This window comes from Saxophila tyrrhenica (genome assembly GCF_035928015.1).
Source record: "Saxophila tyrrhenica strain CCFEE 5935 chromosome Unknown scaffold_13, whole genome shotgun sequence".
NCBI classification, from domain to species: domain Eukaryota; kingdom Fungi; phylum Ascomycota; class Dothideomycetes; order Mycosphaerellales; family Extremaceae; genus Saxophila; species Saxophila tyrrhenica.
The window spans coordinates 437,146-455,473 of record NW_027041745.1 but is presented as its reverse complement, the minus strand read 5'-3'; the positions used below and the strand labels follow the sequence as shown (position 1 = coordinate 455,473).

The 18,328-nt window shown below is 54.3% G+C and overlaps 10 protein-coding genes and 1 non-coding gene across 11 annotated transcripts; 7 read left to right on the top strand and 4 right to left on the bottom strand.

Annotated features, from left to right (window-relative positions):
* Positions 1-26: 26 nt before the first annotated feature.
* Positions 27-749, top strand: LTR77_008173 (uncharacterized protein; the record flags this gene model as incomplete). The annotated part of the gene is made up of 2 exons (XM_064805406.1): positions 27-462; positions 514-749. The coding sequence occupies 2 exons, from the start codon at positions 27-29 to the stop codon at positions 747-749; spliced, it is 672 nt and encodes a 223-aa protein (XP_064656511.1).
* A 625-nt stretch (positions 750-1,374) lies between these two features.
* kap95 (karyopherin Kap95) lies at positions 1,375-4,302 on the top strand (the record flags this gene model as incomplete). Its single annotated transcript, XM_064805405.1, has 5 exons — positions 1,375-1,414; positions 1,489-1,547; positions 1,620-3,599; positions 3,687-3,936; positions 3,995-4,302. 5 exons carry the CDS (start codon positions 1,375-1,377, stop codon positions 4,300-4,302), a joined length of 2,637 nt encoding a protein of 878 aa, XP_064656510.1.
* Positions 4,303-5,439: 1,137 nt separating this feature from the next.
* LTR77_008171 (uncharacterized protein) lies at positions 5,440-5,918 on the top strand (the record flags this gene model as incomplete). The annotated part of the gene is made up of 2 exons (XM_064805404.1): positions 5,440-5,654; positions 5,732-5,918. The coding sequence occupies 2 exons, from the start codon at positions 5,440-5,442 to the stop codon at positions 5,916-5,918; spliced, it is 402 nt and encodes a 133-aa protein (XP_064656509.1).
* Positions 5,919-6,745: 827 nt separating this feature from the next.
* Positions 6,746-7,394, top strand: LTR77_008170 (uncharacterized protein; the record flags this gene model as incomplete). Its single annotated transcript, XM_064805403.1, has 2 exons — positions 6,746-6,968; positions 7,165-7,394. The coding sequence occupies 2 exons, from the start codon at positions 6,746-6,748 to the stop codon at positions 7,392-7,394; spliced, it is 453 nt and encodes a 150-aa protein (XP_064656508.1).
* A 268-nt stretch (positions 7,395-7,662) lies between these two features.
* Positions 7,663-9,309, bottom strand: LTR77_008169 (uncharacterized protein; the record flags this gene model as incomplete). Its single annotated transcript, XM_064805402.1, has 1 exon — positions 7,663-9,309. One exon carries the CDS (start codon positions 9,307-9,309, stop codon positions 7,663-7,665), a length of 1,647 nt encoding a protein of 548 aa, XP_064656507.1.
* A 1,077-nt stretch (positions 9,310-10,386) lies between these two features.
* LTR77_008168 (uncharacterized protein) lies at positions 10,387-11,753 on the bottom strand (the record flags this gene model as incomplete). Its single annotated transcript, XM_064805401.1, has 4 exons — positions 10,387-10,842; positions 10,895-11,130; positions 11,188-11,482; positions 11,535-11,753. The coding sequence occupies 4 exons, from the start codon at positions 11,751-11,753 to the stop codon at positions 10,387-10,389; spliced, it is 1,206 nt and encodes a 401-aa protein (XP_064656506.1).
* A 575-nt stretch (positions 11,754-12,328) lies between these two features.
* LTR77_008167 (uncharacterized protein) lies at positions 12,329-12,886 on the top strand (the record flags this gene model as incomplete). Its single annotated transcript, XM_064805400.1, has 2 exons — positions 12,329-12,518; positions 12,594-12,886. The coding sequence occupies 2 exons, from the start codon at positions 12,329-12,331 to the stop codon at positions 12,884-12,886; spliced, it is 483 nt and encodes a 160-aa protein (XP_064656505.1).
* A 949-nt stretch (positions 12,887-13,835) lies between these two features.
* On the top strand, positions 13,836-13,918 carry LTR77_008166. Its single transcript has one exon. It is a non-coding gene; the product is annotated as a tRNA-Gly (tRNA).
* Positions 13,919-14,301: 383 nt separating this feature from the next.
* Positions 14,302-15,633, top strand: LTR77_008165 (uncharacterized protein; the record flags this gene model as incomplete). Its single annotated transcript, XM_064805399.1, has 2 exons — positions 14,302-14,691; positions 14,746-15,633. The coding sequence occupies 2 exons, from the start codon at positions 14,302-14,304 to the stop codon at positions 15,631-15,633; spliced, it is 1,278 nt and encodes a 425-aa protein (XP_064656504.1).
* Positions 15,634-15,841: 208 nt separating this feature from the next.
* On the bottom strand, positions 15,842-16,728 carry LTR77_008164 (uncharacterized protein; the record flags this gene model as incomplete). The annotated part of the gene is made up of 2 exons (XM_064805398.1): positions 15,842-16,506; positions 16,560-16,728. 2 exons carry the CDS (start codon positions 16,726-16,728, stop codon positions 15,842-15,844), a joined length of 834 nt encoding a protein of 277 aa, XP_064656503.1.
* A 498-nt stretch (positions 16,729-17,226) lies between these two features.
* Positions 17,227-18,045, bottom strand: LTR77_008163 (uncharacterized protein; the record flags this gene model as incomplete). The annotated part of the gene is made up of 1 exon (XM_064805397.1): positions 17,227-18,045. One exon carries the CDS (start codon positions 18,043-18,045, stop codon positions 17,227-17,229), a length of 819 nt encoding a protein of 272 aa, XP_064656502.1.
* Positions 18,046-18,328: the final 283 nt, after the last annotated feature.

Sequence of the window (18,328 nt, the reverse complement as noted above, 5' to 3'; positions counted from 1 at the left end):
CAGCACCGAAATACCCAACCCGAGCAATGGCCACCACATCCTCCAACGGCCACGTTCGCAAACGCCAGTACCAACCTTCAATCACTTCTTACTTCAACAACCGGAGCGCGAATGGCACCACGCTTGAACAGCTACGACCATCCCAATCGCCACTTTCACCACCACTACCAGCCGACACTCAAGCCTCGTTGTTGAGCGTAGGAATGCGCGTGCGCAAATCGGTTCCAGAGGGCTACAAGACGCACAAAACACTGCCAGCACAAGGATTCCCGTTCCCTAGTACTGCGCCGCCGGCAGCGCCTGCAAGAAGCAATACGAATACGAGGAGTACCAGAGAATTGACGCCGTTCTGCGGATTGCACAAAACTGGGGGATGGGCTGCGCAGGAGCTGCCTACGTCTTCAGCACCGGCGGCGATGCAGACGGATGATGAAGGTCTGCCGGGCTTGATGGGATCACAAAGTACGCTTTCGTCTACACAAAGCAGTTATCTGTCTCTTGGCTCGTCGCCAGCGGCACCGAGCAGGAAGCGTGGCTACGAGGAGGAGGCGGAAGAGGAGATGGATGCGTTCTTCGACGAGGTGGAGGTGGCAGAAGCGATGGAGCAGCAAGCGCTACCTGCTGGGAGGCCTATGGCCAACTTGAAGGGGACTGCTTCGGGAGGTGCTGTGCGGATTGTTGGTGGGGATGACTTCGAGGAAGCAGGTTTCCTTGCGCCGCTGGATGGGATGGAGGTGGATGACGGCTAGCCGGGTGCGCTCAAAGGAATCTAGATGAAGCTGTTGAACTGAACATGGGCGAATGGGCGGGGCGTTTAGTGCGGCGTTCAGCGTGCTTTGGGATACCCAGGAGTGTTGTTATGATGTAGATGCAGAATGTCCAGAGTGGAATTACCCTGAGTATGCCACACTTTGAGTCCGCGGTGGTCTCCTCCCCACTCAAAAAGCATTCTTGCATTTGAACGCCAGAACTGTGAAAGTGTGCCTGAAATGTACAGATTTGAGCACGTGACGTTGATGACGCTTCGCCTAAACAAGTGGAACTTGGATTGGGACAACAACAGCATCTTGAATCTTCAGAAGGCGCAATTCTCCAACAACACACTCAAAGATCTGGTCTCGTCGTATACAGCCTTCGACACACAGAGCCTCAGTGTGATATCAGCAGCACAACATTGGTCGGACCCTGCGTCATCTCACAGCAAGGAAGCCGGCACCCCACGAAGTCGACGCCTTTTTGTTTGAGCGCGACTGCAAAAGGCGGTGCGACACCAGAATTTGCTTTCAGCTGCTCAACACATGAGTCTGCACCCTTAACGAGCACTGCTCCTCGTCCTACGCGCCGACACAGTCCAGCAGCCTACTGCGGCCCAGCATGGACGTCAACGCTGTCCTCACCGGGACCCTCTCGCCTGGTATGTTTCCCCTGGCCGGCCGCGCATGTGAAAGCCCTTCGAAACACCAAACAAACCAGCTGACAACCTCTCAGACGCCGCAACTCGGTCGGCAGCCGAGCAGCAGTTATCACAAGCCTCGGAGGCAGACTTCGTACATCCTTCCCCTCCCCTGGCATCCCACAGCCCACCGCCAGTCCGTATACTGACGCGCACGTGATCACAGCCTGGCTACCTCATTACACTCTCCCGCGAGCTCGCCAACGAAGAAGCACAGTCGCAAGTCCGTATAGCCGCCGGTCTCGCTCTCAAGAACTCCTTCTCCGCCCGCGACTTCGCACGCCTACGAGAAGTGCAAGAAAGATGGCTACAGCAGATAGATCCCCAGATCAAGGATCAGGTCAAGGCTTTTGCCCTTCAGACGTTGGGCAGCTCAGACAGCAGAGCCGGACAGTCTTCAGCACAGTTCATCGCATCCATAGCCGCCATCGACTTGCCTCGCGAGCTATGGCCCGATCTTATGCCCGCTCTTGTAGAGAATGTTGGCAGCGGATCCGACCAGAAGAAGCAGTCGTCCCTAACCTGCATTGGCTTTATTTGCGAGACGGAAGATCAAGATCTCAGAGAGAGCCTGGCACAGCATAGTAATGCCATTCTGACAGCTGTGGTTCAAGGCGCGCGGAAAGAAGAACCCAACAACGACATCCGTAATGCAGCCATCACGGCACTAGGCGACTCCCTCGAATTTGTCAGGACGAACTTCGAGAACGAGGGCGAGCGGAACTACATCATGCAAGTCATCTGCGAAGCAACCCAGGCGGACGACAGCCGAATCCAGCAGGGTGCGTACGGCTGCTTGAACAGGATCATGGGTCTCTACTACGACAAGATGAGGTTCTACATGGAGAAGGCCTTGTTCGGCCTGACCATTCAGGGCATGAAGAGCGAAGAGGAGGATGTGGCGAAGCTTGCTGTGGAGTTCTGGTGCACTGTGTGCGAAGAAGAAATCAGCATCGAGGACGACAACGCGCAAGCGCAGGCGGAGGCGACAGAACTTAGGCCGTACTTCAACTTTGCCCGCGTCGCCACTCAGGAAGTCGTGCCTGTCCTACTGGAGCTGCTTGCCAAGCAGGACGAGGATGCTGCAGACGATGAATACAACGTCTCCCGCGCAGCGTACCAGTGCGCTCAGCTGTGGTCGCAAGCGGTGGGCAGTAATGTTGTACCCTCGATCCTTGCGTTCGTAGAGGCCAACCTGCGCAACCAAGATTGGCACTACCGCGACGCTGCTGTGTCTGCCTTTGGCGCCATGATGGAAGGCCCAGACGAGAAGGTGCTCGATCCCCTGGTCAAGCAAGCGTTGCCTGTCCTCATCGGTATGATGGACGATCAATCCGTGCAGGTCAAGGACTCGGCAGCCTATGCTCTCGGCCGCATCTGCGAAGCCGTCTCTGAGGCTATTGACCCCAACGAGCATCTGCAGCCACTGATCACCGCACTTTTCGGCGGCCTCACTTCTCACCCCAAGATGGCCAGCTCGTGCTGCTGGGCTCTGATGAACTTGGCCGACCGCTTTGCTGGAGAGCCGGGATGTCAGACTAATGCTCTGTCTCAGCACTTCCAGGCCAGCGTACAGCATCTGCTCCAGCTAACTGAACAGACGCAAGACAGCCAATTACGCACTGCAGCATACGAGGTGCTCAATGCCTTCGTCACCAACGCGGCGAACGACTCCGTGCACATGGTTGCGAGTCTGAGTGAGGTGGTTGTCGATCGCTTGGAAAAGACCATCCCTATGCAGTCCCAGGTCGTCTCTGTCGAAGACCGCCTTACACTCGAGGAGATCCAGACGTCTCTCACCTCAGTCATCATGGCCATCATCCAGCGTCTCGAGAAGGAGATCATGCCTCAAGCGGACCGCATCATGCAGCTTCTGCTCAACCTTCTCACCAATCTCGGTGCCAAGAGCTCTGTGCCAGACACTATCTTCGCTGCGATCGGTGCCCTCGCCAATGCCCTCGAGACCGACTTCGAGAAGTATATGCAGTCGTTCTCACCTTACCTCCTCAACGCCCTCAACAACCAGGAGGAGCCACAGCTGTGCGCCATGGCGATCGGCTTGGTATCTGACATCACCCGTGCCTTGGAGAACAAGGTCCAGCCATTCTGCGATTCCTTCATGAACGCTCTGCTGAACAATTTACGAGTAAGTCATACTACCATCTACGAGCACTACTGCCGCATCTTGCAGGAAGAGGGAACAATAGCTGACTTGAATGTCTCTCGCTTGCAGAGCACGACGCTTGGCAACCAGTTCAAGCCCGCCATTCTGCAGTGCTTCGGAGATGTTGCACAAGCCATTGGCGGAGAATTCGAGACTTATCTCTCGGTCGTCGCCCAGGTCTTGCAGCAAGCAGCTGGTATTACCGTGCAGAGCGAGAACAGCAACAACTTCGAGATGCTCGACTATGTCGTCAGCCTGCGAGAGGGTATCATGGATGCCTGGGGCGGTATCGTTATGGCCATGAGGGCCGGCAACAAAGGTGAGCCTCTACCAACTGCCGTTGACCTACTCCGACATCATGCTAACATCACGCAAAGCCAACCTCCTGCAGCCTTACGTCGAATCCATCTTCCAGCTACTGCAGACCGTATACCAAGACCCGAACCGCACCGAATCCCTCCTCCGCTCTTCCATGGGCGTGGTCGGTGACATCTCCGAGGCCTTCCCAGGCGGCGAGTTCAACCAGTACTTCCGCAACGACTGGCTGACGAACATGTGCCGCGAGACCCGGGCTAACAAGGACTTTGCGCCGCGGACCCAGGAGACGGCGAGATGGGCGAGGGAGCAGATCAAGCGGCAAGCAGGTAAGAGTCCTTCGGGCTGGACCGGTCGCTCGAGATCGTGATCGCTGCGTTACTATATCATTATCCCTGCACAATGCACACACACTAACCCCTCATGGAAGCTGCTGCGGGCAATGTGACTATGTCCTAAAGCAAGCCTAGGTACTGCGGCAGCATTCCTTGGCCCCCAGAGGCCGGCCGCGGATTCGTCTTGGATGTACGGGGCAGATGAGGTCTCACGGGATGAGGCCAAGCAGCATTTCATCATACATGCTGCCGGCGACCCCGGAAGAAGCTGCCGACGATGACCTATGCCCACGGTGCGGTCTGGTTACGATGATGAGCCGTATCCTTCGGGCATGTCTTGCACGGCGCCTTTTCGCTTCGAGTGGCATCCACATCGAGTTGGTTCGGGTTATCCCAACCTCGAACGAAGCCACCAGCCACCAGCCACCACCACGAATCCACACCCCACCTTATCAATCACGGCTACCCAGAACCCGGCCCTCACTGACTACGAGCCCCAAAAACTCCACACCTGCAACCACACCAATGCACCGCGAGCATGTACACCGCCCATATCACGTACGCCCAACGATTCGAAACGCCCCAGCATGACGCCCCGGCCACCTTGTCACCAGCCCGTTCATCGATACCCATGTTTGTCTGTCACCAGTCGGAATGAGATATTGCTCCAGCAATGCATAGCGATAGGAGGAAACCTTGGCGCTGGCGCGGAGTAAGGAGGATAGAGAGGATCACTGTCCCCGTTTTGCACCACCGCACTCGTCATCACTTTGGAGGAGGACACTGCACTGCACTAGATATCCCAGGTCACCTATCAACACATTACCCACCACACTCCTGTCCCTTGGGCAGATGCACTTCCGTTCTTCTTCTTTCCTGACAGGTCTCATCTGCACCCAGATGGTAAACAACATTTAACATTGACAACCCTGCTAAACAAATCCACTTCTTCTAGGCACTGACGGCTCCCGCGACCATAACCACCCAGGCTCCGACCCTCGGCCCAGCAAATCCCGCACCCCGCCTTCGAACCGCAACGACTCGATCGCGCAGAGGATGTTCTCGGTCGTGCCGCCCGCTCCGCTGCATATTCCTGGGTATGAGGCTGCTGCTCCACTTCGCAGACGCGAGTCGCGCGATTGTCTTGACTTTTGGGACAGTGATTGAGTGGGATGTTGGTGTTGACGTGGGGTGACAGGTCTCGTCCGACGAGTGCTACGCCGGCTTCGAGCCCGACGGAGGAGGGGATGGAGGTGCAGGAGGGAATGGGGTATCAGCAGCATCAGCAGCAGCAGGTGGCGGCGCAGCTTGTGCTGTATCAACAGCATCAGCACCAAGAACAGCAGCAGCAGAGTCAAGCTCAACACCCTCAGCAGCAGATTCATCAGTACGAGCCCCCCCTATCACGAGACGGTGCCCCCCCTTGACGTTGTAGAGACATCTCAACTGACATAATTGTTCCAGGCCTGTTGCATATAACCCCCAGCGCGACACGGCTCCTCTTGCTTCTGTGACGGAGGAAAGTGAGCATGAAGAACTGGACGGGGAGATCGATAGACTCTCTGGGCTTCCTTTTTGGTATGGACTCGATGGTGTGGCGGCGCGGGAGCCTGGGAATCAGCGCCAGGGGCCGCAGAAGAGGATAGAGTAGACTCAGGGGCTGGATTTCGAGAGGCGGCCAAGCGGGCGGAAGCGCTGGGAAGGCAGGGGTGGAGGGGTTCATTGGTATGGCGAAGAGAGGGTGCAAGGGGTATTGATGTTGGATCATAGATCGCTTTCATCGCCTGGAGTGGGTATCAGTTTTCATGTTCATTATTGCTGGTCTACTGTTCTGATGTTGAGATCCTGCTTCACTTTCACTTCGACGCTATCCTCAAGAACGGCATGCTTGTCACAGGGATATTCACACAAGCTGGGGCATTCCCCTTCGCTGCTAGTGAGTGATCTGAGGCCCTCACCTGTCACTCACATGTCAACTCCGGGGATTGCATGACGCTGATCTGGGTCACGCTACGTTCTAGGCTTCCTCAAAGCTTTCGATCCAAATCAACAACAACAACACAACCGCCGTTGCCCTCTTGTTCGCCTCCTTCAAGCCGGCGCCGCTTGTGTTCGCTCGTGTATCTTTCGTTCAACGTGCACTAATTGCGCATACAACTGTGTGTTCTTCAGCAAGACCTTTCGCAATTCTAAAGGAAAAATACTCGACAAGGTAAGCCAGATCCCGAGCGAGCTACCCTCCGGCACGTGTCCAATCTGACGCATCTGCTGACGGCAACGCTCTACCAGGCCAGAGACATATTAGACATGGACATCCACCAGCTGTTGAACGAAAGTGGAGACGTTTCAGTATCGGACAAAGAGCCTAGCAAGCAGAGAGCGACGGCGAAAGGCCAGAAGGTGACTGCAAACTCCCGGTCAACGCCGTCGTAGAGTACTCACACAGTTCACAGAAAGTAAGTTTCAGCCTGATGCCAGATGAGCTGGCCTTCGGAAGGCGAAAGCGCGCCACCGAAGAGAAAGGTTGGCAGGCCTCGCAAGAGCAAGGCAGCGGGTTCCCAAACGTTGCGGAAGCGGTCGACATCAGGTGAAGAAGACGGAGAGGCTCGTCCAGCGAAGCACTTCAAGCGCTCTTCCTCCTTGCAAGCCACGCGTAGCTCATCTGGTGGAGCCTTCGCAACCTCACGGGACCCGTTTGGTGGTAAGTTCATGCGTCCAGTAGTAGACGTTTCAACTTCAGCAACTCGCTGATACTGCATTAGACGTCGTTGTATCCATCGAGCAAGATGTTCCACATCCAGCAATACGCATGTCAACTGCTCCCCCTACCACGCAAGGTACGGACCCTTATCCTCAACCGAACGCAACACATCTGCTGACTGACACTGCCTTTTTAGATCCATCCCGTCGAGCAGCAGGGCCGTTCGACATCCATTCACAAGATGCCATCAAAACTAATGAGATGCACATGAGTACGGAACCCGATGCGTCGTCTTCTACGGTAGAGGGTGATGCAAAAGCTTCGGAAACTCGTACTTTCCCAAACAGCATACTTTACCACTACCACGATCAGGGAAACAACCTCGCCGACATGGTCAGCAGATGCACTCACGGATCATGTGGATGATCGGGTTAAATCGTGAGAGCTGGATATGTAGTTCGCAAGACGATGGAGACGCTGGAAGTTACTGAAGTTTGATAGCGCATGCGTATTGTCTGTAATTGTAGAGTACTTACCTCTGACTGAGCGTGATCGATGAATGTCAGTCTTCTCCGAGCCACTATTCGACTTAAAATTGGCGCTTTGCGATCATTTCACATCATTACTCGGTTCGAGAACCTTGCTCATCCTCCTCGAGAAAAGAAACATGACTTACCTATCATCGCTGCACCCCTTACCTGTTGTGAGGCGTAATCGCACTCCTCGGCGATATCCTGCTGGACCTGCGCCGCCCATGTTCAACGGGAGCAGGTACATCAAACTCATTGCCGAAGTCGAAAGTTTCCGCACCTGTGAGGTCTGCGCCAAACATATCGAAGTCAACGAACTCCTCTCCCTCCTGATAGATGCCAGGCCCGTAGCCTCCAGGGTAGGTGGTATGCTGATAAGCGTTAAAAGCATCTTCAAGTTCCTGAGAAGCCCGGGACTTGGAGCGAGTGTTGCGTGCTGTGCTATCGCCGACTGCGAAGGCCTGTGGATGCGGTGTTGTCTCGAGCGCAGCTGCGTTGCCACCCACAGTGTGGATTGGTGATGGGCGGCGTCTCTGATTCAAGCCGCTGTCTGGGGCGAAGGCGTTAGGGTCGTAGGCGTTTTGGAAGAGGTCCCCATGGAAAAGGCCGGCCAGTGGGTCTCCAAACTCCTGTGGCTGCTGGAAGGCGACTGGTGGTGAGCTTCGGGTACGCTTGGAGATGGGCTGTTCCACAATCTCGTCCTCGAGGTCAAGGGCTACGGTGGCTTGTCGCTTGCGCTTTGAGGGACCAGCAACAGCGGGAGCCATTGGCGCAGTCGGCGCCTGATACTGCTGCTGGCGCTGCTGCTGGTAGCCTGCTGCAGGGTCGTATACGTCCTCCACATCAGTCTCGTCAGCTTCGTCAGCTTGTCCATCTTGATTGGCGTTCCTAAGATTTGTGATGTTAACCTGATATGCTCCGCACTTGCAGCTCTGCGATCCAAACCTGATCTTTGATGTTTGCCCTGGTTGGTAATGGTAGTTAGGGTACATACGCTTGTGTCTCGCTGCCTCTTCAGCGGCGAGTCTATGGTAGTGAGCCTTCACCTCCTCGCTTTCGGCCTTCCAAGCCTGACCGGCGAGGGAAGAGACCTTTTGGTTGTCTTTTTTGCCGAGATCCTTCATGATCTTCTCGGACTTTTGACTGCGGTAGATGATGAAGGCGTTCCTCGGCCTCTTGATCTTGAGGGTTTCTTTGTCGTTGCAGACACATGCCTGTACAACTGAGGGTTGGTTCTTTTTGAGGCGAGCACCGACATACTTGTCGCCGTTCTTTTCTGCTTTAGCACGGTCGTTTCCCGAGCTGGCCTGGGAGGTATACATGGCAGTGGCTGCAGAGTCTCTCGCCCGCTCTTCAAGGAATTGAGCAGGGCCATACTTACGCTTAGGCTTTGTTGACATTGGTGTGCTCGAGTACGCAGAAGCGTAGCCTGCTTGAGGCATGCCATAGGGTGTTGCACCGTTTCCCGCGACGGCGGGATAATACCACCCGATCCGGGGGTCAAAGGAGGGCCCGAACGCAGTCATCGGGACTGGGTTCACTGGGATGGGAGGTGGCATCTGTGGAGTGTGTGCAGCTATAGGAGTAGGCACAGGCATCGGCATGGGTGCCGGCTGCTGTTCTACTCCCATCTGTGCGAGAAAGGCTATGTCTTCATTAGCGTTGACGTTCGGTGTTAGGTCCACGTACCTGTGTTTTACTGGTGCGTCTGGCAGCGTCGACATATCGTTCATCGAATTGGTAAATTTCGGGTCGTTCATAAGCGCCTCGAATTCCTCATCGGACATCGGTGGCGGTTGGAAATCCGACATGCTGTTGATCGTGCTGCTTGGGATGGTGGAGCTAGGGTAGTAGAATATACTGACTGTCTTCGAGATCGAGTCCGTATCGGTGAGCAGCGAACCAGTCGTTGCTTGTATTGAGAGTAGTGACTCGTGCGATATGGAGAGGGAGAGTTTGTAGGATACACGGGTAGGAAACGGCGGTGTATGGTCGAGTAGTAATCTCGTTTGTATAAGTGATATTATGTCTTCTTTGTACCGTAGGTGCCGTGAAGGCCCTTGTGATGGCTACGTAAATAGCCCAATTGTTGAGATGAAAGAAAAGATAGCGACGAGCCTTTGAGCAACGGACAAGGAAGGAACAAGCTTGGGTGTTGTTGGTGGTCAAAGAGTGGACACCACAGAACGCTCGAACTCGAGGGAGGCCTCCAGGATGGTAAGAGCAGAACCGCTTGAGATGCTTCAATGTCAAAATTGCGAGGGCTGCGCTGGGTTCCTTTGCTTGCAGGATTGCGAGTTTGCAAGCCAGCGAATGCTTGAACATTCTGCCAAAAGTGGTGCAGCGACTCCTCTAGCCTCTCAACCTCGAGGGGTGTAAAGCAACATGTAGGAGTACCTAAGAAAAGCTATTAGCCCAAGTCCCATAATCCGTATAGTTTGAGAACGATGGAGTGAGTGTGCGAATCAGGAGGTCTCCAAGCAAAGTGTCCACATCGAGTTCAGAACAGGTCTGTGAATGTTGCATTGCTTCATCATATAGGCAGCTGAGGATGATGCAGGTGTATACTCACAGTGTGTAGCGTTGAGACGGTCGAAGAGGTGAGCTGTTGTCGAAGCTGAGAGCAGGAAGTGAGAAAAACCGCGGAAAGGTTCTTGGCGCGACCTTTCCGGATTGGGCTCAGATCCCGTGACTTGTCCCGCCAAAGCATCGCAGCACTCGTACTCAGAGTTGAAGCCAGCATTACGATCATGAAACAACCCGAGCGTAGAGAGGAGGCATTAAGGATGTCATTGTGGAACAAGTACTGCCAATGTGTGGCAAAGTCGTAACGCCATTCCTTCCGCAAGATGCCCCAAAACGTCTTCGCTAGCCTCGAACTCTCCCTCTCAAACCATATCACCCGGTCTCCGAGGGCTGGCGCCAACAGGCTTGCGACCAATGCTGCGCCGCCCTTGATAGCCGTCCGCCGACCTTCTTCCAGCTGCATCACCACCCAGCACACCACCACCGCCTCCTACTGGTCCCCCACCGGCAGCATCGAACGGCGCTCCGCTCCAAGGTCCACCCTCGCTCGCACCCCATCCGGCCTGTCGCGTCCAAATGGCGGCATGAAAAGCGTCGAAAGCTGCCGAGCCAGCGCCGTACGTAAAGGGCATGTTTCGGATGAGCGGGATGTGGTTGAAGCGGAAGTCCCAGATACTCGCGTAGACCATTCTGTAGGCTGAGAAGGCCATTGTCGTGCCGATGACTGCTCCGGCAAAGACGTCCCACCAGTTGTGGAATTCGTCAATGGTAAGAGCGCCGCCGATCAGGACAGCACCGAGGATTGGCATGTAGGTCACCTAAGTTTCATTAGCAACGTCTTGAAATCCTTCAAATGTTGGCAACACTCACGATCAGCTTCCAGTATGCGGGGTGGTAATTGGAAAAAACCTTAAGTTTGGCGTTGAGGTAGAGGTAGAGGAAGGCAAAACCAGCGAAAGCCGCCGTGGTATGGCCGCTTGGGAAGCTCTCAAGACTATCGTTGATGTCGCTTTCGTTGCCGGTGCAGACGCTCTTGTCGTACATGATGTTGCCGAGGCCGTTGCCTGTTTGTGTTCCCGCGATAGGCACTGCAGGCTTGCAAACGTCTGCACAAGTCAGCTGTTGCCATTCATCGCCCACTGCTCACGAGGACGAATGCTCACCTAAGAAGTGGGGCCTCAATCCTCCAATAAGCCATTTGAGAAAGACCTGAAAGACGGCCGCTGTGATGAGGCTGTAGAGCAGACCGATAGTGGCATTGTTGACGTCCCAAAACGAGCGGATGCGGATCTGCATGACCAGGAAGAAGAAGATGGGGACCAAGGCTGCGAGTAGAGCCGCCGCCCAGATAGGGATGATCTCCTTGCGTAGTGGGTAGGCGAACTCAGGGTAGACGATGTCGCCATCAGGGAAGTAGACAGGGAAGGAGCGTGAAGGAGCGGGCGGAGCTGTGTAGATCTGTACCTCAGCGTCAGTGAAAGTCATTCCGCGGTATTGGGATTACACATACGCCCAATCCAATCGCGCCCATAACAATCATCGTCAGGATGTCAGGCCAGGTGACTTTGATCCATTGTCCAAAGCTCGGCCGTGAGTACGAGGACGCCGTGTTGGTTGTGTGTCTGCGGTCGCTTTTGTTCATGATGCCTCTTCGGCCATGCTTCTCACCGCCCACTGCCGTACTGGTGTTGACATCTGGCGCGCGAGAGCGTCGGTTGAAGAATGGCATCTTCGAGGTTGTAGGTGAGGGGGAGGGGGGAAGGGGGGTGGGGTGAGGAGGAGGAAGGAGAGTTGTGAAAGGAAGCAACCGAAGACCTTGCTTGCTCCTACCTTGCCTTGCCAAACGTGATATAGTACGGTAAGCGCGACCAGTGAGGCGCTACGTCAAGCGTAATTAAAGCTGGATGTGTTCAGTCCGCGACCAACTTTCAAACTTGGCAGTGTACGCGTCCGAGTCGCAAGACAACCGGGACGGCGGCTGCTGGCGGCCGTGCTAATCAAGAACGACCTCGGAGAGAAATGTCTGTGATCAAGGCACTTCTTGTTTCGTAAGTTTTCAAGCAAGGTGAGGTTGGCTCGAGGTTGAGTTTGACGAAAGCGGCGACCAAGCATCTCCTTGTCTTGGAGAATGCTTCGCCCGAAGCTTCAGTGGGAATGACGGGTTGTTCTGTTCCAATGCCTCGTGCTTCTCATCTTCTCTGTACTGCCTCATGGGACCGTCTCTCAAATAAGTACTGAGTCTGGAAAACAACAGACGATCATTGATCTCTCAAAAACTCCTATTTACAGGGAAAGATGCCAAACATGGACAACGAACCACAGCTACCACTCCCATCGCGAAACCTCGAGGAGATCCAGCTCATAGACGAATCGCTTACTCTCCCCTCATTTACTTCTCAGACAGCCTGGACGCTGGGATCACTGCTACGAAGCAAGCTTGTGCAGTTCTCGAAAAGCACGGTGATCGATATCTCCTTAGCACACCAGAGCCATTGTCTGTTCCATTGTACAACACATTCGGGGACTGCACCGGATAATGATATCTGGGTGACTCGAAAAAGAAATACAGTTCTACGATGGAACAGCTCGACGTGGTATATGCATAACAAGTTCGTTGGAGACGAGGCAGCATTTGCGACGAAGTTTGCGCTGGGACAAGAGGCGGGAAAGTACGCTATCCATGGTGGAGGCTGGCCGGTGAGGGTGCGGGGGGTGGAGGGCATTGTCGCGGTTGTGGTTGTGTCTGGGCTACGGCAAGAGCAGGATCATGCGATTATTGTGCAGACAGTGAGCGAGATGCTGGAGGAGCTGAGGGAGGAGTTAGAGAGTGAGGCGGGGGATGTCAAGAAGAAGGAGGATTGATGGTGTATGCGAGCTGGTGTACTCCGTACATGGCGATATGTACGGCACGCGAAACATGCTCCTCTCATACGCACAACGCCACTCATGAGGTTCGACGGCACAAAATCGGCAGTCAATCCATCTGTGAACAGCTCGTGTTGGTACCTCAAGAGACAATGCCGCCGCTCGCGGATTAGGGGTCTACCCGCTTAGTCAGCACGGACACTCCCCTAGACCTCACCTCCTGGTCCAACATTGGTCTCTGGCCGAAGTATCCACCGCAGAGGGCAGATATGACTCCAGTTTACCATCTGATGTAGCGAGGATGGTTAGGAAGTGCTTGGTCCGCTCCCACCAGCACTGGAACACTATCTCGGCAGAAGAGTGCATCATGAGGCTCATTATGCTGTATACGCAATCTCCAGCGACAGTCCGGCTCCACTCTCCAAGATCCATACTCAAGAGCCTGGCGTTCTTTTACCACTCAATTTGGCAGGTCTTCTTATGCCTCTCTTTCTCTGTCTCCCACGATCTACAAAGCCTTTTCTTAGTTGTTTCATCTCACCGCAACTGACAAAATACAATTATAGTGGTATACCTACCATGGTCGACAGTCAAGTACGTTCGATTTCGTCTCATTTGTCACTGTTCCTCAGCATTGGACTTGCATGGGGCCGCGCCCTGGGCTGTGACTGTTTTGAAGCCAGTCTTGGGTACCGCGGAAGTATTGCGGAAATTCAGTATATTGCCCACTGCCGCCTGCAAGGTCTCGCAAGGCCTTCTTGTCTCGTGCAACCGGAGTCCTAAGTTGATAGCACCTTCTATTTATCACTCTAAACAGCGCCCTTGATCACAGTAGCCATTGAAACATTACGGGCTGGGAGCGGCTTCCATCGTTGGCAGGGCTCGGTTTTAATCCACTTTATATACGGTAATGTTGTTTCCAGTCCCACAATCAGCCAATAAGCAAGCGTTGGTGGTTTAGTGGTAAAATTCATCGTTGCCATAAAACGCGCCGTCGATGAGCCCCGGGTTCGATTCCCGGCGTACGTGTTACCCCTAATCAATGCCGTTAGCATGTGCTAATCAATATACAGCGACGCACTGTAAGACCCCAGTTGGTCCTGACCTTTTTGCCAAAAATCTGGCAGTTTGGGCTGGAGGTTTCGTTTTTTGGTTCCACCGAGACGCCCTCCCATTGGCAAAACGCTGGGAGTAGAATCCCATTTTGGTCGGAGGAAACACACTGGACAGTTCGTGAATGAATTGGATGGGATTAGTTGATGGGATGAACAAATCATCTGGAGCGGGGTCAGCAGCCGTTTGAATGTTGAACAACGTTGAACCGACGACAAGAGGATTACCTTGTGCCTCACAGTTCCTAGAACATTTCAAGCATCCAGATTATTTGAATAGAATCGATTCACACAACTCTAATGGCCCAAGAAACCCTCCACCCAGCCTTCACGGACCCCCCAGGCGACGTCGTCGCCGGCATCAACATAACCGACTTCAACCTCCTCACTCCAGACATCTCATATGGCCTTCCCTACTACTCAGCCTGTGCCAAACACATCAAGTCCTACAATGCGTCCAAAGTATACATCGTAGCGTCTAAATCCCTCTGCGCAAACACCGACAAGCTTGAGAAACTCACCGAAGCCATTGGGAAGGACGTTGTGGTAGGTGTGAAGAAGGGAATCACGCCACATACGCCATGGTCGGAGATTCTGCAGATTACGAAGGAGTGTAGGGAGAAGAGGGTGGATTGTGTGGTCACGCTGGGGGCGGGGAGTGTGACGGATGGGTGTAAATTGGTTGTGTTGGTGAGCTTTGTCTTTAGTATTGTCAAAGGGAGTAGTAAATGTTGACGTGCGTAGGCTCTCGCGAACGATATCAGCACCCCGGTAGAGCTCGCTCGATACTCCGTCGAGAGCAAGGACAAGCCCGAGCATGTCGTAGAGCCGACAGTGCCACTGATAACCATCCCAACCTCATTATCCGGTGGCGAGTACTTCTCCCTCGCCGGCGGAACGGAGGACTCAACACACCATAAGCACGGCTTCTTCCACTCTGGCATGGGTCCGAGACTCATAATTCTTGACCCGGAACTGTGCTTGACAACACCAGAGTACCATTGGTTATCCACCGGCTTCCGAAGTTTCGACCACTGCGTTGAAGCACTATGCTCTCTACAAGCAAATCCCAGGTCCGACGAGAAAGCCGAAAAAGGCCTGCGGCTGCTTGCACCTAGTCTGCTAAAATGCAAGAAGGACCCAAACGACATCGAAGCCAGAAAGCAATGCCAGCTAGCGGTCGTCTTTGCCATGGAGTCAGTCCGCACAGGTACTGCAATGGGCGGAAGCCATGCCATAGGTCACCAGTTGGGTCCATTGGGCGTTCCGCACGGCGTGACGTCTTGTATCCTGAATCCTGCCGTGATGAAGTACAATATCATACACGGCAAGGATAAGCCTGAGATCGCCAGGAGACAGGAGAACATCAAGGAGATCTTATGGTCCGAGCCGGAAGTTTCGAAGACGTTCGACCAGGCAGGCATCGACCGAACGACGGCTGACCTTGGAGATTTGCTTCATGTGTATGTTCGTGGCCTTGGGCTGCCGCGGACGCTGAAGGAGATGGACATCTCGTCGGACAGGATTCCTGGATTGTCGGAGCGAGCGTTGGCTGACTTTTGGTCGCCTACGAACCCGGTGCCTTTGCTTAAAGCTGAGCAGGTGCAGGAGATCCTTGAGATGGTTGCGTAGGAGGCATGCCGTAGGTAGAGCCATTAACGCAGAAGTTTGATCAGGATGAGTATGCCCTTGGTCCGCGATGTTGTAGCCTAGGGATACTTCTCAAGCAAACCGGTTCATCCGCTCAGGGTTGGTGGGTGTGAGCAGAGCAAGGAAGTCATGATAGCGCTGTAGCCAGCTCCCCCCAAGTAGGTATGGACAGTCCGTAGGCCATTTGCATTCATCGCAGCTCAGGCTCCATCATCCAACTCGCCAACCTAATCCCCTCCATCGCCTTCTTCCGCTCCCCACCCATCTTCCCCGCCCTCACCAGCACCTCCCTCTCCACCCTCTTCGGCGCCCTCCTCTCCTTCCTCGCCTCAAACGCCTCATCCCGCGCGAACAAATTCACCGCCCGCAAATGGGTATCCTTCCCATTCTGGTGATTCTCCAGAATCCTCACCTGCACCAGAAACGCCCTCAACACCGGCTGCTTGCTCCAATCCACCACTCTCGGCGCATCTTCATCCTCATCCTCCTCCATCTCCACCGGTCCGACATTGGAGAAATCTACGTCAAACCATCCGGTCGGCTGCTCGAAACTCATCTCCGCGAACTCCTGGATATCGTGCACGCCCATCCCGGCTAGGAATTGGATTTTAGTTGGCGTGTAGGATTCGTCGGATTCAAAGTCCAGGTATATGCGCATGTGCACGATTGACACCAGTTTGAAGAAGTGGATGCTAAGGAGATGCGGTTGCGGACCGTCGGATTGCCAGAAGAGAGACGTGTCTGGGGAGCGGAGGGCGGCGACTCCATTGCCGGGTTTGGCGGTGCTGACGGTCCAGGAGGCGAGGGAAGAGATTTCTTTGAGGCCTGGGGGTGGGAAGGGTTCGAGTTCGATTTCTGGAAGGCTGTTAATGGTGAAGCATGAATTGAGGGCGGTGATAGGAAGTTACCTTGTTCTTCTTCCTCTTCTTCTTCCACAGGCTGTCCATCGTCTTGCATCTCCTGATCGACTATCGCGTCTGTGCTCACATCTTGCAGCTCACTCACGCTGCCAGGTGGCGTTTGAGCATGTTCATCCAGCGAACGCGCGCGTGCCTGTCGACGCGTTGAAGTCGGCATCTTTGCTAACTCAAGCTAACAATCTTCTAGTCGCCTGGTCTCATACTGCACCAAAGGTCTCAGCAAGAAGTGTAGCACCAAAGCAGTACGGTGGACCGCTCGTACCTTAGAATTGATCTAGTAGTGAGGTCGCTTGCTCTTTGGCTTGCACGACTTCACGGTCTTGGCACTATTCACTGGAAGGTAAGCACGAACGAGTTGTTCGAAAGACAAGAGAGTAATAGTCTGTGGCACGAATATGTGCAGTAGGAGAGGCAATAGTGGTATGTCTATCCTTCTGCTGGTAGCAGCACGGTCCAGCCGTCTGCAGACCACAGTTCATGTCTCATCAATCATTCGATTCCTCCCAGTATTCCTTCCATGCACATCCCAATGATTGCGTTTCAAACCACTCCAGGGTATCACACCAGCCTCTACCACCATGCGCCGTGTCATCAAATACCACCATAACCATGCAAAAAGCAATTAAACCCAGCCACACCTCTTAAACTCCCCGAACTACGAGGGCCCACCAGGCAGCCATATCTTATTCTTCTTACTAGCATTGCTGAGATCCAACCGCTTCCACATTCCGACATGCAAGATCCCCTCCTCGTCCCACTCCCCCATACTCTCATCCGTCTCGAACCCGTACTTGCGCCACACCTTCTGCACCCCCGTCTGCGAATGCACTAGCACGAGACCGCGGAAATCGACGCTCTGCGCTCCGCTGCCTGCTTGCGAGGTGGCGGCTTGGTCGTAGTAGGCGAACGTTTCGTACGGGTGGGCGGAGATGAAACCGAGAGCGGTGTCGACGAGGAGTTTGGCGATGCCTGCTTTGCGGAATTCTTTTACGACGGAGAGACGGCCGATTCTGACGTAGGCTTCATTGTTCTTGTGGACGGCGGTTTCGTACTTGCCGTTCGGATGAGGGTGCTGTTGCGGGTAGGGGACGGGTGTTGCGCGGATGGTGCCGATGGGCATCTTGGTGCTTGTGCTTATGCGTCTTCCCGAGTCCTTCCTGCCGCCTTGAGGGCTCATCTCTGGTGAGCTGGGGTCTGAGCGAACTTTGTCCGGCACTGAAGCGTATGCAACCCAGTGGAAAGCCAATGCGTCCTCGTCGTCCAGCTCATTCTCGAGCGGCACTCCCTGCTCTTGCACATAGACCGCCTCGCGAATTATCATCGAATCGATGAAGCCTTGTGGGAGCGAGCGTGCCGGGTCCGCCGCATCGTTCTTCTCTTGGTCGGTAGGCGATCGGGTCTTGTCGTAGAAGTTCATGCGTTCACGAAGTGGAATGATGAAGTCGACGAAGTCGCTGTTGGTAGAGACGGCCATGGTGGGCTATTGCTTGTGGTTGTTCGAGCGGTCTGCTACTATATGATCAGCCTTCTGCTTTTGCTTTTGTCGCCTCGCGATAGCCTCATGAGGCAACCATAACATGCTGAACGTACACTCTCAGTCACGTTGTACTCCCCCTTTGCCTCCCAACGCCGTAACTGGTGCTGCTACTTGTTCTTGTGTGTGCGGTATGGTGCAAAGCTCAACCAGGAATTGAAGAAGTGTGAAAGACACGAAAGGAAAGATGAAGGCCTTGCCTCATCATCTTTTGAAGTGTGGA